The sequence below is a fragment of the Littorina saxatilis genome, linkage group LG12, assembly GCF_037325665.1.
Source record: "Littorina saxatilis isolate snail1 linkage group LG12, US_GU_Lsax_2.0, whole genome shotgun sequence".
Lineage (NCBI taxonomy): Eukaryota > Metazoa > Mollusca > Gastropoda > Littorinimorpha > Littorinidae > Littorina > Littorina saxatilis.
The window spans coordinates 1187606-1202494 of NC_090256.1; the positions used below are offsets into that span (position 1 = coordinate 1187606).

A 14889-nucleotide genomic window follows, 5' to 3' on the forward strand; every position below is an offset into this window, starting at 1 on the left:
AATGAGGGCGTGACAGTGCGGCCTCAACTTTCACAAAAAGCCGGATATGACGTCATCAAAGACATTTATCGAAAAAATAAAAAATAAACATCTGGGGATATCATACTCAGGGACTCTCATGTCAAGTTTCATGAAGATCGGTCCAGTAGTTTTGCCAAATCACTCTACACATACACACACGCACACAGACACACACATACACCACGACCCTCGTCTCGATTCCCCGTCTATGTTAAAACATTTAGTAAAAACTTGACAAAATGTAAAAATGGAACGTTCACGCTGTTCGCGCTGACTGCTGTTATCGCTGTTATTTGTCTGTCTAGCTTGATGTGGACTTGATCAAGGAATAAAGCACACCACCCTGTACAGCTGCGTTTGAAGTTGACTTCTATTGGGGAGTATTGCCATGAACGCATGTGTGTGAAAGTGTCACACATCTCTCTCTCTCTCTCTGTCTCTCTCTCTCACACACACACATACATATATACACATTACTGTACACGCTCATGCTCTTGTTCACTGTTCGAACAGTAACAAGAAAGAAACACAGACACACAAACAGAGTTCTCATCAAACTGTCTCATCCTCAAACTGTCTCATCATCAAACTGTCTCATCCTCAAACTGTCTCATCATCAAACTGTCTCATCCTCAAACTGTCTCATCATCAAACTGTCTCATCCTCAAACAACAATGTCACAAATCTCCACAATCATTTTAATACCATGCCTGAAGTAAACAATAACAACACGCCACGTTCTGATGTCTAATGAAGAATAACAACGGGAGACATCCTGGTGCCTTAATTAAGTGAACAAAAAAGGAAACAAAAAAACCAACACGAAACAGACAAATGGCCAAAGTCCATGAAAATTATAAAACTCTTTTTTCCATTATGTCAACAAAAGCGTATGAATCAGCTAACGCTGTGTGGCTGTACATATCAAACATACAGACATGTACAGTTCAAGATCCTCAACTTAAGACCTTACTTTTCCTGAGTTTCTGTTCATAACCTCTCATAATAACCTCTATAACCTTCATTTTAAGACTATAACCTCTATAACCTTCATTTTAAGACTATAAGTATAACCCTATAACCTTCATTTTAAGACTATAACCTCTATAACCTTCATTTTAAGACTATAACCCCTATAACCTTCATTTTAAGACTATAACCTCTATAACCTTCATTTTAAGACTATAACCCTATAACCTTCATGTTTAGACCATAACCTCAATAACCTTCATTTTAAGACTATAACCCCTATAACCTTCATTTTAAGACAACCTTTATAACCTTTATTTTAAGACTATAACCTCTATAACCTTCATTTTAAGACTATAACCTCTATAACCTTCATTTTAAGACTATATATAACCTCTATAACCTTCATTTTAAGACTATAACCTTCATTTTAAGACTATAACCTCTATAACCTTCATTTTAAGACTATAACCTTCATTTTAAGACTATAACCTCTATAACCTTCATTTTAAGACTATAACCCCTATAACCTTCATTTTAAGACTATAACCTCTATAACCTTCATTTTAAGACTATAACCCCTATAACCTTCATTTTAAGACTATAACCTCTATAAGCTTCATTTTAAGACTATAACCTTCATTTTAAGACTATAACCACTATAACCTTCATTTTAAGACTATAACCTCTATAACCTTCATTTTAAGACTATAACCTCTATAACCTTCATTTTAAGACTATAACCTTCATTTTAAGACTATAACCTCTATAACCTTCATTTTAAGACTATAACCCCTATAACCTTCATTTTAAGACTATAACCTCTATAACCTTCATTTTAAGACTATAACCCCTATAACCTTCATTTTAAGACTATAACCTCTATAACCTTTATTTTAAGACTATAACCCCTATAACCTTTATTTTAAGACTATAACCTCTATAACCTTTATTTTAAGACTATAACCTCTATAACCTTCATTTTAAGACTATATATAACCTCTATAACCTTCATTTTAAGACTATAACCTTTAACCTTCATTTTAAGACTATAACCCTATAACCTTCATTTTAAGACCATAACCTCAATAACCTTTATTTTAAGACTATAACCCCTATAACCTTCATTTTAAGACAACCTCTATAACCTTTATTTTAAGACTATAACCTCTATAACCTTTATTTTAAGACTATAACCTCTATAACCTTCATTTTAAGACTATATATAACCTCTATAACCTTCATTTTAAGACTATAACCTTCATTTTAAGACTATAACCTCTATAACCTTCATTTTAAGACTATAACCTCTATAACCTTCATTTTAAGACTATAACCCCTATAACCTTCATTTTAAGACTATAACCCCTATAACCTTCATTTTAAGACTATAACCCCTATAACCTTCATTTTAAGACTATAACCTCTATAACCTTCATTTTAAGACTATAACCTCTATAACCTTCATTTTAAGACTATAACCCCTATAACCTTCATTTTAAGACTCCCCCTTTTTAAGACCTAATTTTCTCAGACTTTGTGAGGTCTTAAACGGGGGTTCCACTGTACCTAGCTGATTCACACACTGTACCTAGCTGATTCACACACTGTACCTAGCTGATTCACACACTGTACCTAGCTGATTCACACACTGTACCTAGCTGATTCACACACTGTACCTAGCTGATTCACACACTGTACCTAACTGATTCACACACTGTACCTAGCTGATTCACACACCTATGTAACATAGCAACCTGTGCCTGTCAAACAGATGCTTTCAGAGGTATTAATTAAGGCCTTCCAAAAAGCAAAGACTTGTATGACACACCAGTGTGTACTATCAAGATGTAACAGTACTTGGTCTGCTCATATCTCAGCTTACAAAATACTGGGACCGCAACTTACCAGCACATACCCTTATCAAATGCTGCAATAATGGACTTGAAGCAGGGCTATGTTAGTATGTGCTTAATGAGATTAACACTAATGTATGTTAGCGGTCACATCTCAACTGAAAATGAAAAGAATATTACAAGTACTGAATTAAGAACATTTTTTGTTTCAGATGGACAAACACCTGTCGATTTTTTAAGAAAATAATTCATAAAAAAAAGTGCCACTGTACACAGAAAGTGAAGCCGGGCAGTTGACTGTAGGGACGTGTCCAAATGCAGGACTGGGTGGCCGAGTGGTAACGCACTTGCGCTCGGAAGCGAGAGGTTGCGAGTTCGACCCTGGGTCAGGGCGTTAGCAATTTTCTCCCCCCTTTCCTAACCTTGGTGGTGGGTTCAAGTGCTTAGTCTTTCGGATGAGACGAAAAACCGAGGTCCCTTCGTTGTACACTACATTGGGGTGTGCACGTTAAAGATCCCACGATTGACAAAAGGGTCTTTCCTGGCAAAATTGTATAGGCATAGATAAAAAATGTCCACCAAAATACCCGTGTGACTTGGAATAATAGGCCGTGAAAAGTAGGATATGCGCCTCTGCTGGTCGATGTGAATGCGTGATGTATTGTGTAAAAAATTCTATCTCACATGGCATAAATAGATCCCTGCGCCTTGAGTCCGAGTCTGGAGATACGCGCGCGATATAAGACTTCATATAACATCCCTTGTACAATCCTCGACATATAACATCCCTTGTACAATCCTCGACATCTAACATCCCTTGTACAATCCTCGACATATAACATCCCTTGTACAATCCTCGACATATAACACCCCTTGTACAATCCTCGATATATAACATCCCTTGTACAATCCTCAACATATAACATCCCTTGTACAATCCTCGACATATCAGAGATGGTGAGCCAAATGTTTCATACAGAAACCACTGTGCCTTTAACTTGTAGTTAAATGGATAGACAGCTGCTGAAAGCATCTATTTCACAGGGAAAAGCGCATATGCCACAGCACAGATGACTAGAGATGAGACAGAACAGCACATAATGAAACACCAATCACTTGTAATGCAACACCGCACTCCAGCATACATAATTTATGTTTCGGACAACTACTGGACACTAACTCAACTCTGAGAAGACCTCCTGGTGGTTTCATGGCCATGAATACAGCCACGGAGAATTAAAGAGAACTATGGATAAATCTTATTTTATTTTAACTGCCATGAATAAATTTGACCACAGCTAGTTACAGAGAACTCAGGATAATTCTTATTTCATTGTGTATCTATTCTTCACATCACTGTTGCCAAGTTTTGCACAAATTAAACATTACTTTCTTTTTTGTAAAAACTAGATTTTTTTTTTTTTGGGGGGGGGGGGGGGGGGGGGGGCGGGGAGGGCATCAATGTAATTAAACAGTTATTGTTTGTTTTTTTACACTTTCCCCATAGTAACTTGTCTGCAATTGTATGGTTGCTGTATGTCTCAGATATCAAATGAAGATGAAAGCTGCACAGATTTCTCATAACTCATTACAAATCTTTGTTATAATAGAGCACATTTCAATCTTTTTTGTTTTTATCTTTTGCCTTACTCATATTCTGTCCAAATGGTAATGATCTGTCCAAATCGTAATTATCTGTCCAAATCGTAATTATCTGAGCATGAGCGCTGAGTCTGTGCGTGAGGCATCTACAAGTATAGTCTGTAACATCCTGTACATGAAAATACTGCTACACTGAAATTGTATAACATTGAATTCACATACACGAGTCATGAAACACATCACATTCAGTCATACTGACACAGGTACACGCTAACTACGCTTCAATGAAACACATCACATTCAGTCATACTGACACAGGTACACGCTAACTACGCTTCAATGAAACACATCACATTGAGTCATACTGACACAGGTACACGCTAACTACGCTTCAATGAAACACATCACATTCAGTCATACTGACACAGGTACACGCTAACTACGCTTCAATGAAACACATCACATTGAGTCATACTGACACAGGTACACGCTAACTACGCTTCAATGAAACACATCACATTGAGTCATACTGACACAGGTACACGCTAACTACGCTTCAAGTGAGCAATTCAAGATGGTCATCAAGCATCTCTCCCAGAATTTCAACCATGCTCTTGTTTTACATATTTTCTGTGTACTCAAAATGAAAGCAATTCACATCACGTAAATATTCCACAGACTGAACCAAGTATTTACACACAAATGCTCTGTAATTTATTGCAGGGAAAAACAACATAAGATACCGACAACCAATCGCAGCAAAAACTGAAAACAGTTCAACATGAAAACAGTTCAACATGAAAACAGTTCAACATGAAAACAGTTCAACATGAAAACAGTTCAACATGAAAACAAAAGATGGCTTAACTGTAAAGGGGAGTTTTATCCAGCGTTGATTTGGTTCCTTTAAAGCTTTCGTTGAATTGCATTTTGCAAAACCAATACGTGTATTCAAATACACAGAGACAAAAACACAAAAAACTCGTGTGAAAAAAAAGAATTTTTGGTAAAGCAAGACAAAAAAATAAACGACAAATTAATCCACAAGCAATCTCTCGACAGGAACAGGTGCTCATAATGAGGAGAAGGGACAGGAACAGGTGCTCAGAATGAGGAGAAGGGACAGGAACAGGTGCTCAGAATGAGGAGAAGGGACAGGAACAGGTGCTCAGAATGAGGAGAAGGGACAGGAACAGGTGCTCAGAATGAGGAGAAGGGACAGGAACAGGTGCTCATAATGAGGAGAAGGGACAGGAACAGGTGCTCAGAATGAGGAGAAGGGACAGGAACAGGTGCTCAGAATGAGGAGAAGGGACAGGAACAGGTGCTCACAATGAGGAGAAGGGACAGGTACAGGTGCTCAGAATGAGGAGAAGGGACAGGAACGGGTGCTCAGAATGAGGAGAAGGGACAGGAACAGGTGCTCAGAATGAGGAGAAGGGACAGGAACAGGTGCTCAGAATGAGGAGAAGGGACAGGAACGGGTGCTCAGAATGAGGAGAAGGGACAGGAACAGGTGCTCAGAATGAGGAGAAGGGACAGAGTTAGATTGTTTTAAAAGCATTATGCAAATTAGGGACTACAAAGGGACAGGGGCAGTTCATTAATCCACCAATTCTACATCATCAATTATGCTCTCTTCTCTCACTTTCCTTGTGTATTACACACGGAAGCAGCCAGGCACATCTCATTGAATATCTCACTGGCTGTGCTCCACACTTCAAATATTTTGAAGGACAGCTTGAAACATACTTTACAATTTAAACTCTGTGTAGTCTTCATGCCTGCATGTACAGCTGAAACGATCTCTCCACACTCTCTCTCTCTCTCTCTCGCTCTCTCTCTCTCTCTCTCTCTCTCTCTCTCTCTCTCTCTCTCTCTCTCTCTCTCTCTCTCTCTCTCTCTTTCTCTCTCACACACACACACACACTTACACACACATTTTTCACAACTTATCAAAGGGAACTATTAACAGTCAGACAATCCTATGGCGACACATCACATACTAAACGTTTTTTCAATATCTCATGAAGATTCACACATCAACTTATTGATCAACAACTTTATGAGGTCAACGTGTATTCAGTATTTTGCTTACTTCACTCTAGATCCACTCAATATTTATCAGTACAAATCCTTAAATCAGGAAAACAGTGACACACAAACTGCAACTAATGGTGACACGATTTGCACCGACACCTTTCAGCTTGCTGTGTTATCTAGTTGGACTCCCATACTGGCACTTAAAATAAAGCTTCCATGATGAACAAAAAGTTCAGACACAGGGAGACAACAGCTAGCTAACGGTGCAACAAAAGTCACATCCACAACAACGCGACAAAAACTAAAAGAAAACAAAAATCAGATCTTTGTTAAAAAGAAATACCGGTACCCCTGGAACTATTTCATACTCTAACACTTTCTTGCAAACAGACGCACACACAATCACAGAGACAGGCATTCATTCACAATCAGGCTTTCTTCCACATCAGACTGCATGTCACACAGTCAACACATTTCTCCCAGCACGGCCTAATACAGCACATCATTACCTACCAGATGCCACATGGTCTACGTACGCACACAACTATGTACACAATAAAAAATAAAAAATTCAATATCACATAGGAAGTCACCATGGTGACTTTGTACTTTGTACAATCATATCTAGAGTATGATGCAGAAATTCTCGTTGAAAGTCTGGTTTAGTGGTGCCGGAGCCAATGATTGCTTTTCACCATGGTAACCAGTACTAATTCACCATGACAACCCATGCCAATGTCCATGGTAACCTACAATCTTCACCAGAGCCTCACACCTATCACCTGAACATTGCACACACAGAATAAAGCCATAGAACTGGTCATATGATCAAAACAGTTGCGGCAATATCCCGCCATAGCCCTGTGCGAGTTTCACCTACATGCTGAATGAACCTCAAATGTTTGCTCTTCTTTCAGAATGTGATGAAACTTTCACAGGGCTAATTTCATTTCTAGAGTAATTGCCATAGTTACTGAATAAAATACAGTGTACTGTCAATATGACTGGGAGTAAAAGAAAGAAGTATTTTTAACACGCCTTGTAAATACTTGTGAAAATACAACTATAATAGTTTTTGCTTTATAACTGTATGATTGGAAAAAAAATGAAAATAAAAAACCAACAAAGAACTCCATGGCCATTTTAAAATGTCACGCAAGAAAGCTCTGTTGCTGCATGTAAAATTATTATTAACAAGAGTGGTTTTTGTACCCTTCACTTTTTGAACTGTTTTGCTTGTCAAATGCCTGTTACGATACACTTGTTCTTGTCAAATGCCTGTTACGGTACACTTGTTCTTGTCAAATGCCTGTTACGGTACACTTGTTCTTCAAAAATCCTCTAATTTGAGAGAGTATTTATTAAAGCCTGTAACAGCAAGTGCAAAGAATACTCACGACAAAACCCATTAAAAGCATGTAAGTTGAGGACAAGAATGTACAGATACATAAACATCCATATAGATCATACAAGACCAATACACATAATACAATGTTGCAACATCTTTGGGAAACCAAATAAAAACTAAAACAATCAAAAACAAATGGACGCAAGGATTTAAATAGAGAGTATGATAGCTTTTCCGCTGCCGCAGTGTCAATCTCAGCAAACTGTGAAGAGATTCCATGAAACTGAAATCCTCCCATGGCGATTGTCATAGCATCATAGCCAGCTGGTTTCCTTTCTGGGGAAACAGTTCTACAGTGTTTGGTAACCAATACTGCAGTTTATGTACTGTATATACAGCACAGCATTTGGTGTGGACACCACAGTGTCAGTTATAGTCATACCACAGTATTTGGTGTGTACACCACAGCGTCAGTTATAGTCATACCACAGTATTTGGTATAAACTGGTAGGTTTTCAAAGTTGCATCTGGTATCTTATGATACACACACCTTGAGTGAAGGAGATTTCACATCTTTATCGTGGTCTGAGAAACGCATGTTCTTTAAAAAAAATGTTAAAAAATTGACCACAGACACAGACGTACACTCTGACCAATCCCTGTTCTGGGTACTGACACAAATATTTCTCTCACACACACAGAGGTCACTGAGTAATTGTATCAGCTGAATAAAAAACAGCCTGGATCTAAAGCGACACACACATACACACTCACACATGCACACACACACTCACGAATGCACCAACGTACACACACAAACTCTCTCCTCTCTCCCTCACACAATCACTTGCATCCTCACAATGGCACCTTTTGTGCTACAGTTGTTGCATTCACAGAAAACTGCACACGCATGATAGTTTAAAGTCTGTCCCCCCTTATCCTGAGGGGGGTAAGTCCGATAGATTGCACTGCCAAGGTTAGAAGTGAGCAACGTACGTCACTCCAAGTCCTTTCCTCTTTGGCTGTAGCTTTCCTTTGGCAAAGTCTGGGTAATGGTATCGTGTGACACATACTTGACGGTGACACGGGACCTCTCCAAGAACGGTGGGTAATGCCATGACATCACTGTGTTATAGGTTGTATCAAGAATTCCTGTGTTAACATCGTCCAACGACTTCTAACATCATTGGACTTTTTTAATACCAGAGAGAGGCTCACCGGAAAGTTGTATCTCTCTTCAGCTTCAATTCTGAATATTGCAACTAATTTTCTTTAAAACATTTTTTTTTTTAATTACAGAAAAACATGGTAGTGCTGACACTACTTACACTATAGTGCTTAAAAAATCCACTAGGAATCCCAAGCAAATACTCCTGCAGGAAGTGAGGAGGGTAGCCGGGTTCGGGGAGCCAACATCTCAGGTTGAAGCTTCATGCTTCACAGTGTCTATGCCCTATTTCAAAAAGTAAGACTGGTGTATTCTGCTCCTACAATAAATAAACTCCATACAACAGGTTTGGCTTGACACCGCTTTAAGCCTCTTCCAAGTCCACAAACAGAAAGATCTGTTTCGGATCTCTTGGCATATTCTAAGGAGCAGTGAGGTACTGATCAGTGAGTCACAGTCTCCAAAGGGGAGAGAACCTGTCACACAGACTCCGTTGTAGACAGATCTTGACTTCACAGCGCTAACGATCTAGCCTATTCATACTGAACTGGAAAACAAGAAATGCGAGCGAGTATGAAACAAGCTTTCTCTAAAAACTAATCTTGTGGTGTTTCCCGTCATAGCTTTTCACAACAACTAGTGTCTGTGATGTTTCTCGTCATAGCTTTTCACAACAACTAGTGTCTGTGGTGTTTCCCGTCATAGCTTTTCACAACAACTAGTGTCTGTGGTGTTTCCCGTCATAGCTTTTCACAACAACTAGTGTCTGTGGTGTTTCCCGTCATAGCTTTTCACAACAACTAGTGTCTGTGATGTTTCCCGTCATAGCTTTTCACAACAACTAGTGTCTGTGGTGTTTCCCGTCATAGCTTTTCACAACAACTAGTGTCTGTGGTGTTTCCCGTCATAGCTTTTCACAACAACTAGTGTCTGTGGTGTAACCTTAGTGAAGAAAGAACGAGAGTCAAACACAGTGAGATGGACAAGAGGATTCCTGAGAAAGCTGTGCTAGAAGAAGCGGATCCCACGTTGTACATGGAATTGCTGTAACTGACGCTGGCTGACTGCGCTGGGGCCAGCAGAAGGGGGGACAACTCCAGGTAGAGAGAGAGGGTGGGGCTGCCTTCAGCGATCAGTGTCTCCAGCCTGCCTGCTTCGCTGTTGCATGCCTCCACCTGTGAACACAGCAAACAGGCAAAAGGTGTAACACTTCCATATTGTGTAACACTTCCATATTGTGTAACACTTCCATATTGTGTAACACTTCCATATTGTGTAACACTTCCATATTGTGTAACACTTCCATATTGTGTAACACTTCCATATTGTGTAACACTTCCATATTGTGTAACACTTCCATATTTACACTTATCTTTAGTTTCTGCACACACAAAAAACCCACAAAAACCCACACACAAGCAATGAACAGAGTTTTTACTATTAAGTACTTGGGCTGTTCTCAAAGTCCTTAGAATCTTACATCATAGCACATCCCATCCATACCGAAGAAGGAAGTAACATTCAGTAACATGCCGAAATATTGATATAGATATAAACGTACCTAACCTGGTTACTGGTGTGTTTTCTTTTTATTTAAATCATAGCACATTGTAAATGTCACGATTTAGTGACATGGATCGAGAAAGTGTCACTCTGTGGGGTGCCTTCTCTTGGTCAATTGCGATAGAAAGCGCCTGTGCTTTCTGTCAACGGCTGGGTTTTAGCTGACCGAGCAATAGCGAACACGGGAATTTCGTGTCGCACGGATTTCACGTGGGTGATTTCTGCTGTCGGGGCAAAACTGGCGATAGCTGAACTTGGAATGTGACAAGGTGAGTCACGTGATTTTGTCAAGGTTGTCTGTTGTGAGACATGTTAACTACACACTCGAAACTCAGCAGCGAGAGAGAAGCGTCGGTGTCTTAATTCTCCTACAAGTTTGATGGTCTTCAACACGTTTAAATACTTCACTGTATATCAACGTGCCATGCTGCTTGCCAGTAGGGCTTAAAAAGAACTAAAAGGACAGACCACCTTCTCACTGTTTACATGCTGGCTTTTTTCGCTGTGCGTTTTCACGGCATAAGGATTCAGCGCGAGAGGAGGATGGCGGTATTTCTGTGACGAACAGAAGTCATTCGAAAGGAAGCGGATTCGCTTAAAAGAGAGAGCTACCTACATAAGGCTGTTGAGGTAATAAATCATTATTTAACGCTTTTGATGAGTCTGTGTTTGTGGAATGAAATACTCTCTGTTGTTCTTTCCAGGTAGCGCATAATTGGCTCTTTGTGACGCTAAAATACTAATCTGTATATGGTTTTTGCAGATATGGAGAGAAGGAAGGAAAATAGCTGATTTGTTGTTGTAAAAGTCCGTTTGTGCAGGCCCACGTGCTCGATGAGATATGTAAAGGTGACATGTTTAAAGGTGGTGTGTGAGGGGTAGCATGACATGTTTAGTGCACCGATGCTTTTTGTTGCAGCCTTCGGTTACTGGCTGTTTTCTACGGCCAACGTATGCTACTACGTGCTATGCTGAGCGGGATGCTGTAACCAGGTCGTCCGCGGCATTGATGTAACCTGCTAACCTGATGTACTGGTGATTTGCTGTCGCTGTCGCCGTCCTACCAACTACAACTCTACTTTTTCTGGTAGACTACGGGAGGACCTTCAGCGACTGAGTGAGGCGCCTGATGTCTCCACTGTTCCCTGCTTCGTTGCCACGCTAACCGGCACTACATTCAACGGAGCAGTTGTGGAGACTACAAACTAATTACGGGCCGCCCACTCAGTGGCAGAAAGCTAAGTTGCACCATGTCTTTTGCACCCTTCTTACCACCAAGTCATCTGTGCTATTAATGATTATACTCGAGTGGTGACGACGTGGGGTGTGTGACACCTGCATGAACTAGTACTTTAAGGCAGACAGCTATATTTTCCTAACTATACACGGGATCAACGTGTTATTATTATTTTCTGTACTTTAACTGGCATTTTTGTCAGTGACCACTTGTTTTTACGTTTTGAACGTAAAAAGAACATCTTTTGGAGTTAAGTCTCGAGGGAGGTGGCGTGATATTACATAAACAGGCGTCTGAAACTTATACTTTTGTTGATTCTATTTATTTGTATGACTGCGAGAGTGGATCGTGGTGTGGTTAGTTAGTTAGAAGTAACTAACCGTTCATAATCACCTTATTGTGATATTGAAACGTGACAGTAAATATTATGAGGCATTGCCAGGAGCTTGGATTCTAAGCACTTTCAGAACGCCCCTCGTAGACTATGGATTCGGCCCTCAACTCTTTTCAAAAGGCCTTTTTCGTTAATCTGAGATGACATCTAAGGAGATTTTGCAAGCATCTGCATCAAAAGCACTGCATCATCATAAATAGCACTGATAATCTGCGTCACCTGCACTGCATCATCATAAATAGCACTGATAATCTGCGTCACCTGCACTGCATCATCATAAATAGCACTGATAATCTGCGTCACCTGCACTGCATCATCATAAATAGCACTGATAATCTGCGTCACCTGCACTGCATCATCATAAATAGCACTGATAATCTGCGTCACCTGCACTGCATCATCATAAATAGCACTGATAATCTGCGTCACCTGCACTGCATCATCATAAATAGCACTGATAATCTGCGTCACCTGCACTGCATCATCATAAATAGCACTGATAATCTGCGTCACCTGCACTGCATCATCATAAATAGCACTGATAATCTGCGTCACCTGTTGACATTTTGCGTTCTCTCTTTTATCCCTCCAAAAAACAGACTTTTATCTTACCTGGACCTCAGAGGGCTCGTTGGTGACAGGGGCGATCAAGAGGATGAGGTCAGCGTCAAGACTGAGGAAGCCGAAGATCTGACATTGGGCCACCATCAGCACACGCGACAAGGCGCTCACCACGTGTTGGACCGTCAGGGGGCCCTGCTCCATGCGCCGGGCAGCCACCCCCACCAGCCGTGACGAGTACAGGGTGCGAAGCTGGGCGGCTACAACAAACAAACATCACAAGTCACGCTTGGAAAATGGGATGAACAAAAACCTGAAAGTTATCTACGAGTCCAAAACACTGAAAAAGTTCTGACTACAACTATCAAAATATACTCTAAGACTGTACGTTTGGAGCTCATAAAAAAAGTCTGGTTTCAGCCAACAATTATTCTGAAGATTAAATTTGTGAAAGTTCATTAGATTAGCTTTTCTGAAGATTACCTCTGATAATTCAAGAATGATCTGAAACAGGGCAGCTGCAGGAAACAAGGATCATAGAGTGCAGATACATATTTCAGACTATCTAAGGTCAAAGATTACCTCTGGGCAGCTGCAGGAAAAGATATAGATCACTATTTCAGATTTTTTAAAGATGACAGGGCACAAGATCATATACATACATGTATTATAACTGTAGAAATCCACAACTCCATAATGCGCCCCGAAAAATATGTTTCAAAAAAATGTTGCAAGATCATGCAATATGGAGTTTGGCATGACAGATTATGTGTTGTTTGTCAGAGTCAGGATTTGTACTTGTGAAGAAGTGTCGGTCAGGAAAACAACCAGCATACCCCTGCAGGTGTGGGAGCTAATACAGGTGGGTGTACATGTCCACCTTGTGGAATTTTGGCACAACACGTTTCAAACAGCTCTTCAGGAGAAGGACAAAACTGATTATTTGTATAATGAAATAGTGTTTATATTAGTTCCTGGTATGAATAGAAAGATGAAAGAATGTTGCATCATGCATTGTCAATCATATTTTGGAGAATATTTCTCATGGAGAATGATTTACTTAGTCTAAAACACAAAAACATCAAAATCGCCAAGAATCCAGTTATGCCAAAATTCCACGACGAAATAGCCATTCAGAAGAGATAAATGCATGTACTGACCACACACTGGACAGCAGGCCCCTGAAGGGATGACCCCACGACAGTTGGCCGGTCTCACCGGGACACACTCCACTCGGGAACAGCTCATGGTCTGTGCATTGGAACCTGCAATCGCACAATCATTCCAATCATTCCAATCATTCCAATCACTCCAATCATTCCAATCACTCCAATCATTCCAATCACTCCAATCATTCCAATCACTCCAATCATTCCAATCACTCCAATCATTCCAATCACTCCAATCATTCCAATCACTCCAATCATTCCAATCATTCCAATCACTCCAATCATTCCAATCACTCCAATCATTCCAATCACTCCAATCATTCCAATCACTCCAATCATTCCAATCACATGGGTGCAACCTGGAAAACAAGTCGTGTGAAGCGATATAAAAACATTTGGTCTAGATCAACACCACAAACCAATCATCGCCGAGACTACATTCAGATAGTCTTGGCTAACCATACCGAAGACCGAGACGGGTCACGCTCGCCGCCGCAAAGCATGCATCCGTAGTACTTACTGAACCTATTTTCTTTCATTCTGAGCACATTTTTAGAGTAAACATGACATATCTATATATTTTTGAATTCAGGAGAAGATGACAAATACAATGCAATGTTTCTGAAAATTCGATTTTAATGGCAACTTTAATGAGCAAATAAATTAACTAATTTTTAAGCTTCCAAGCTGAAATGCAATCCCATAGTTCGGAATTGGTCGAAGATTGCTTGACCAAAATTCGGATATGACATCATCAAAGACATCTATCAACAAAATGAAAAAAACCGTCTGGGGATATCAATTATCATACCTAGGAACTCTTATGTGAAGTTTTATGAAGATTGGTCGAGTAGTTTTCTCAGAATCGCTCTACACACACACACACACACACACACACACACACACACACACACACACACACACACCCACACACACACACACACCCACAGACAGACAG

The 14889-nt window shown here is 40.1% G+C and overlaps 1 protein-coding gene across 1 annotated transcript in view; it reads right to left on the reverse strand.

Moving 5' to 3' along the window:
- Positions 1–698: 698 nt before the first annotated feature.
- The window catches only part of LOC138981023 (reversion-inducing cysteine-rich protein with Kazal motifs-like), a 138853-nt gene continuing 124662 nt past the window's right edge, over positions 699–14889 (reverse strand). Inside the window, exons 22-27 of the mRNA XM_070353819.1 lie at positions 13923–14027; positions 12814–13022; positions 2250–10182; positions 2027–2167; positions 1628–1763; positions 699–1060 (exon numbers count right to left, since the gene is read on the reverse strand). Coding sequence (XP_070209920.1) covers positions 9931–10182; positions 12814–13022; positions 13923–14027 — 566 coding nt within the window. The 3' untranslated portion in view covers positions 699–1060; positions 1628–1763; positions 2027–2167; positions 2250–9930. The remainder of the gene's footprint in view (positions 1061–1627; positions 1764–2026; positions 2168–2249; positions 10183–12813; positions 13023–13922; positions 14028–14889) is intronic.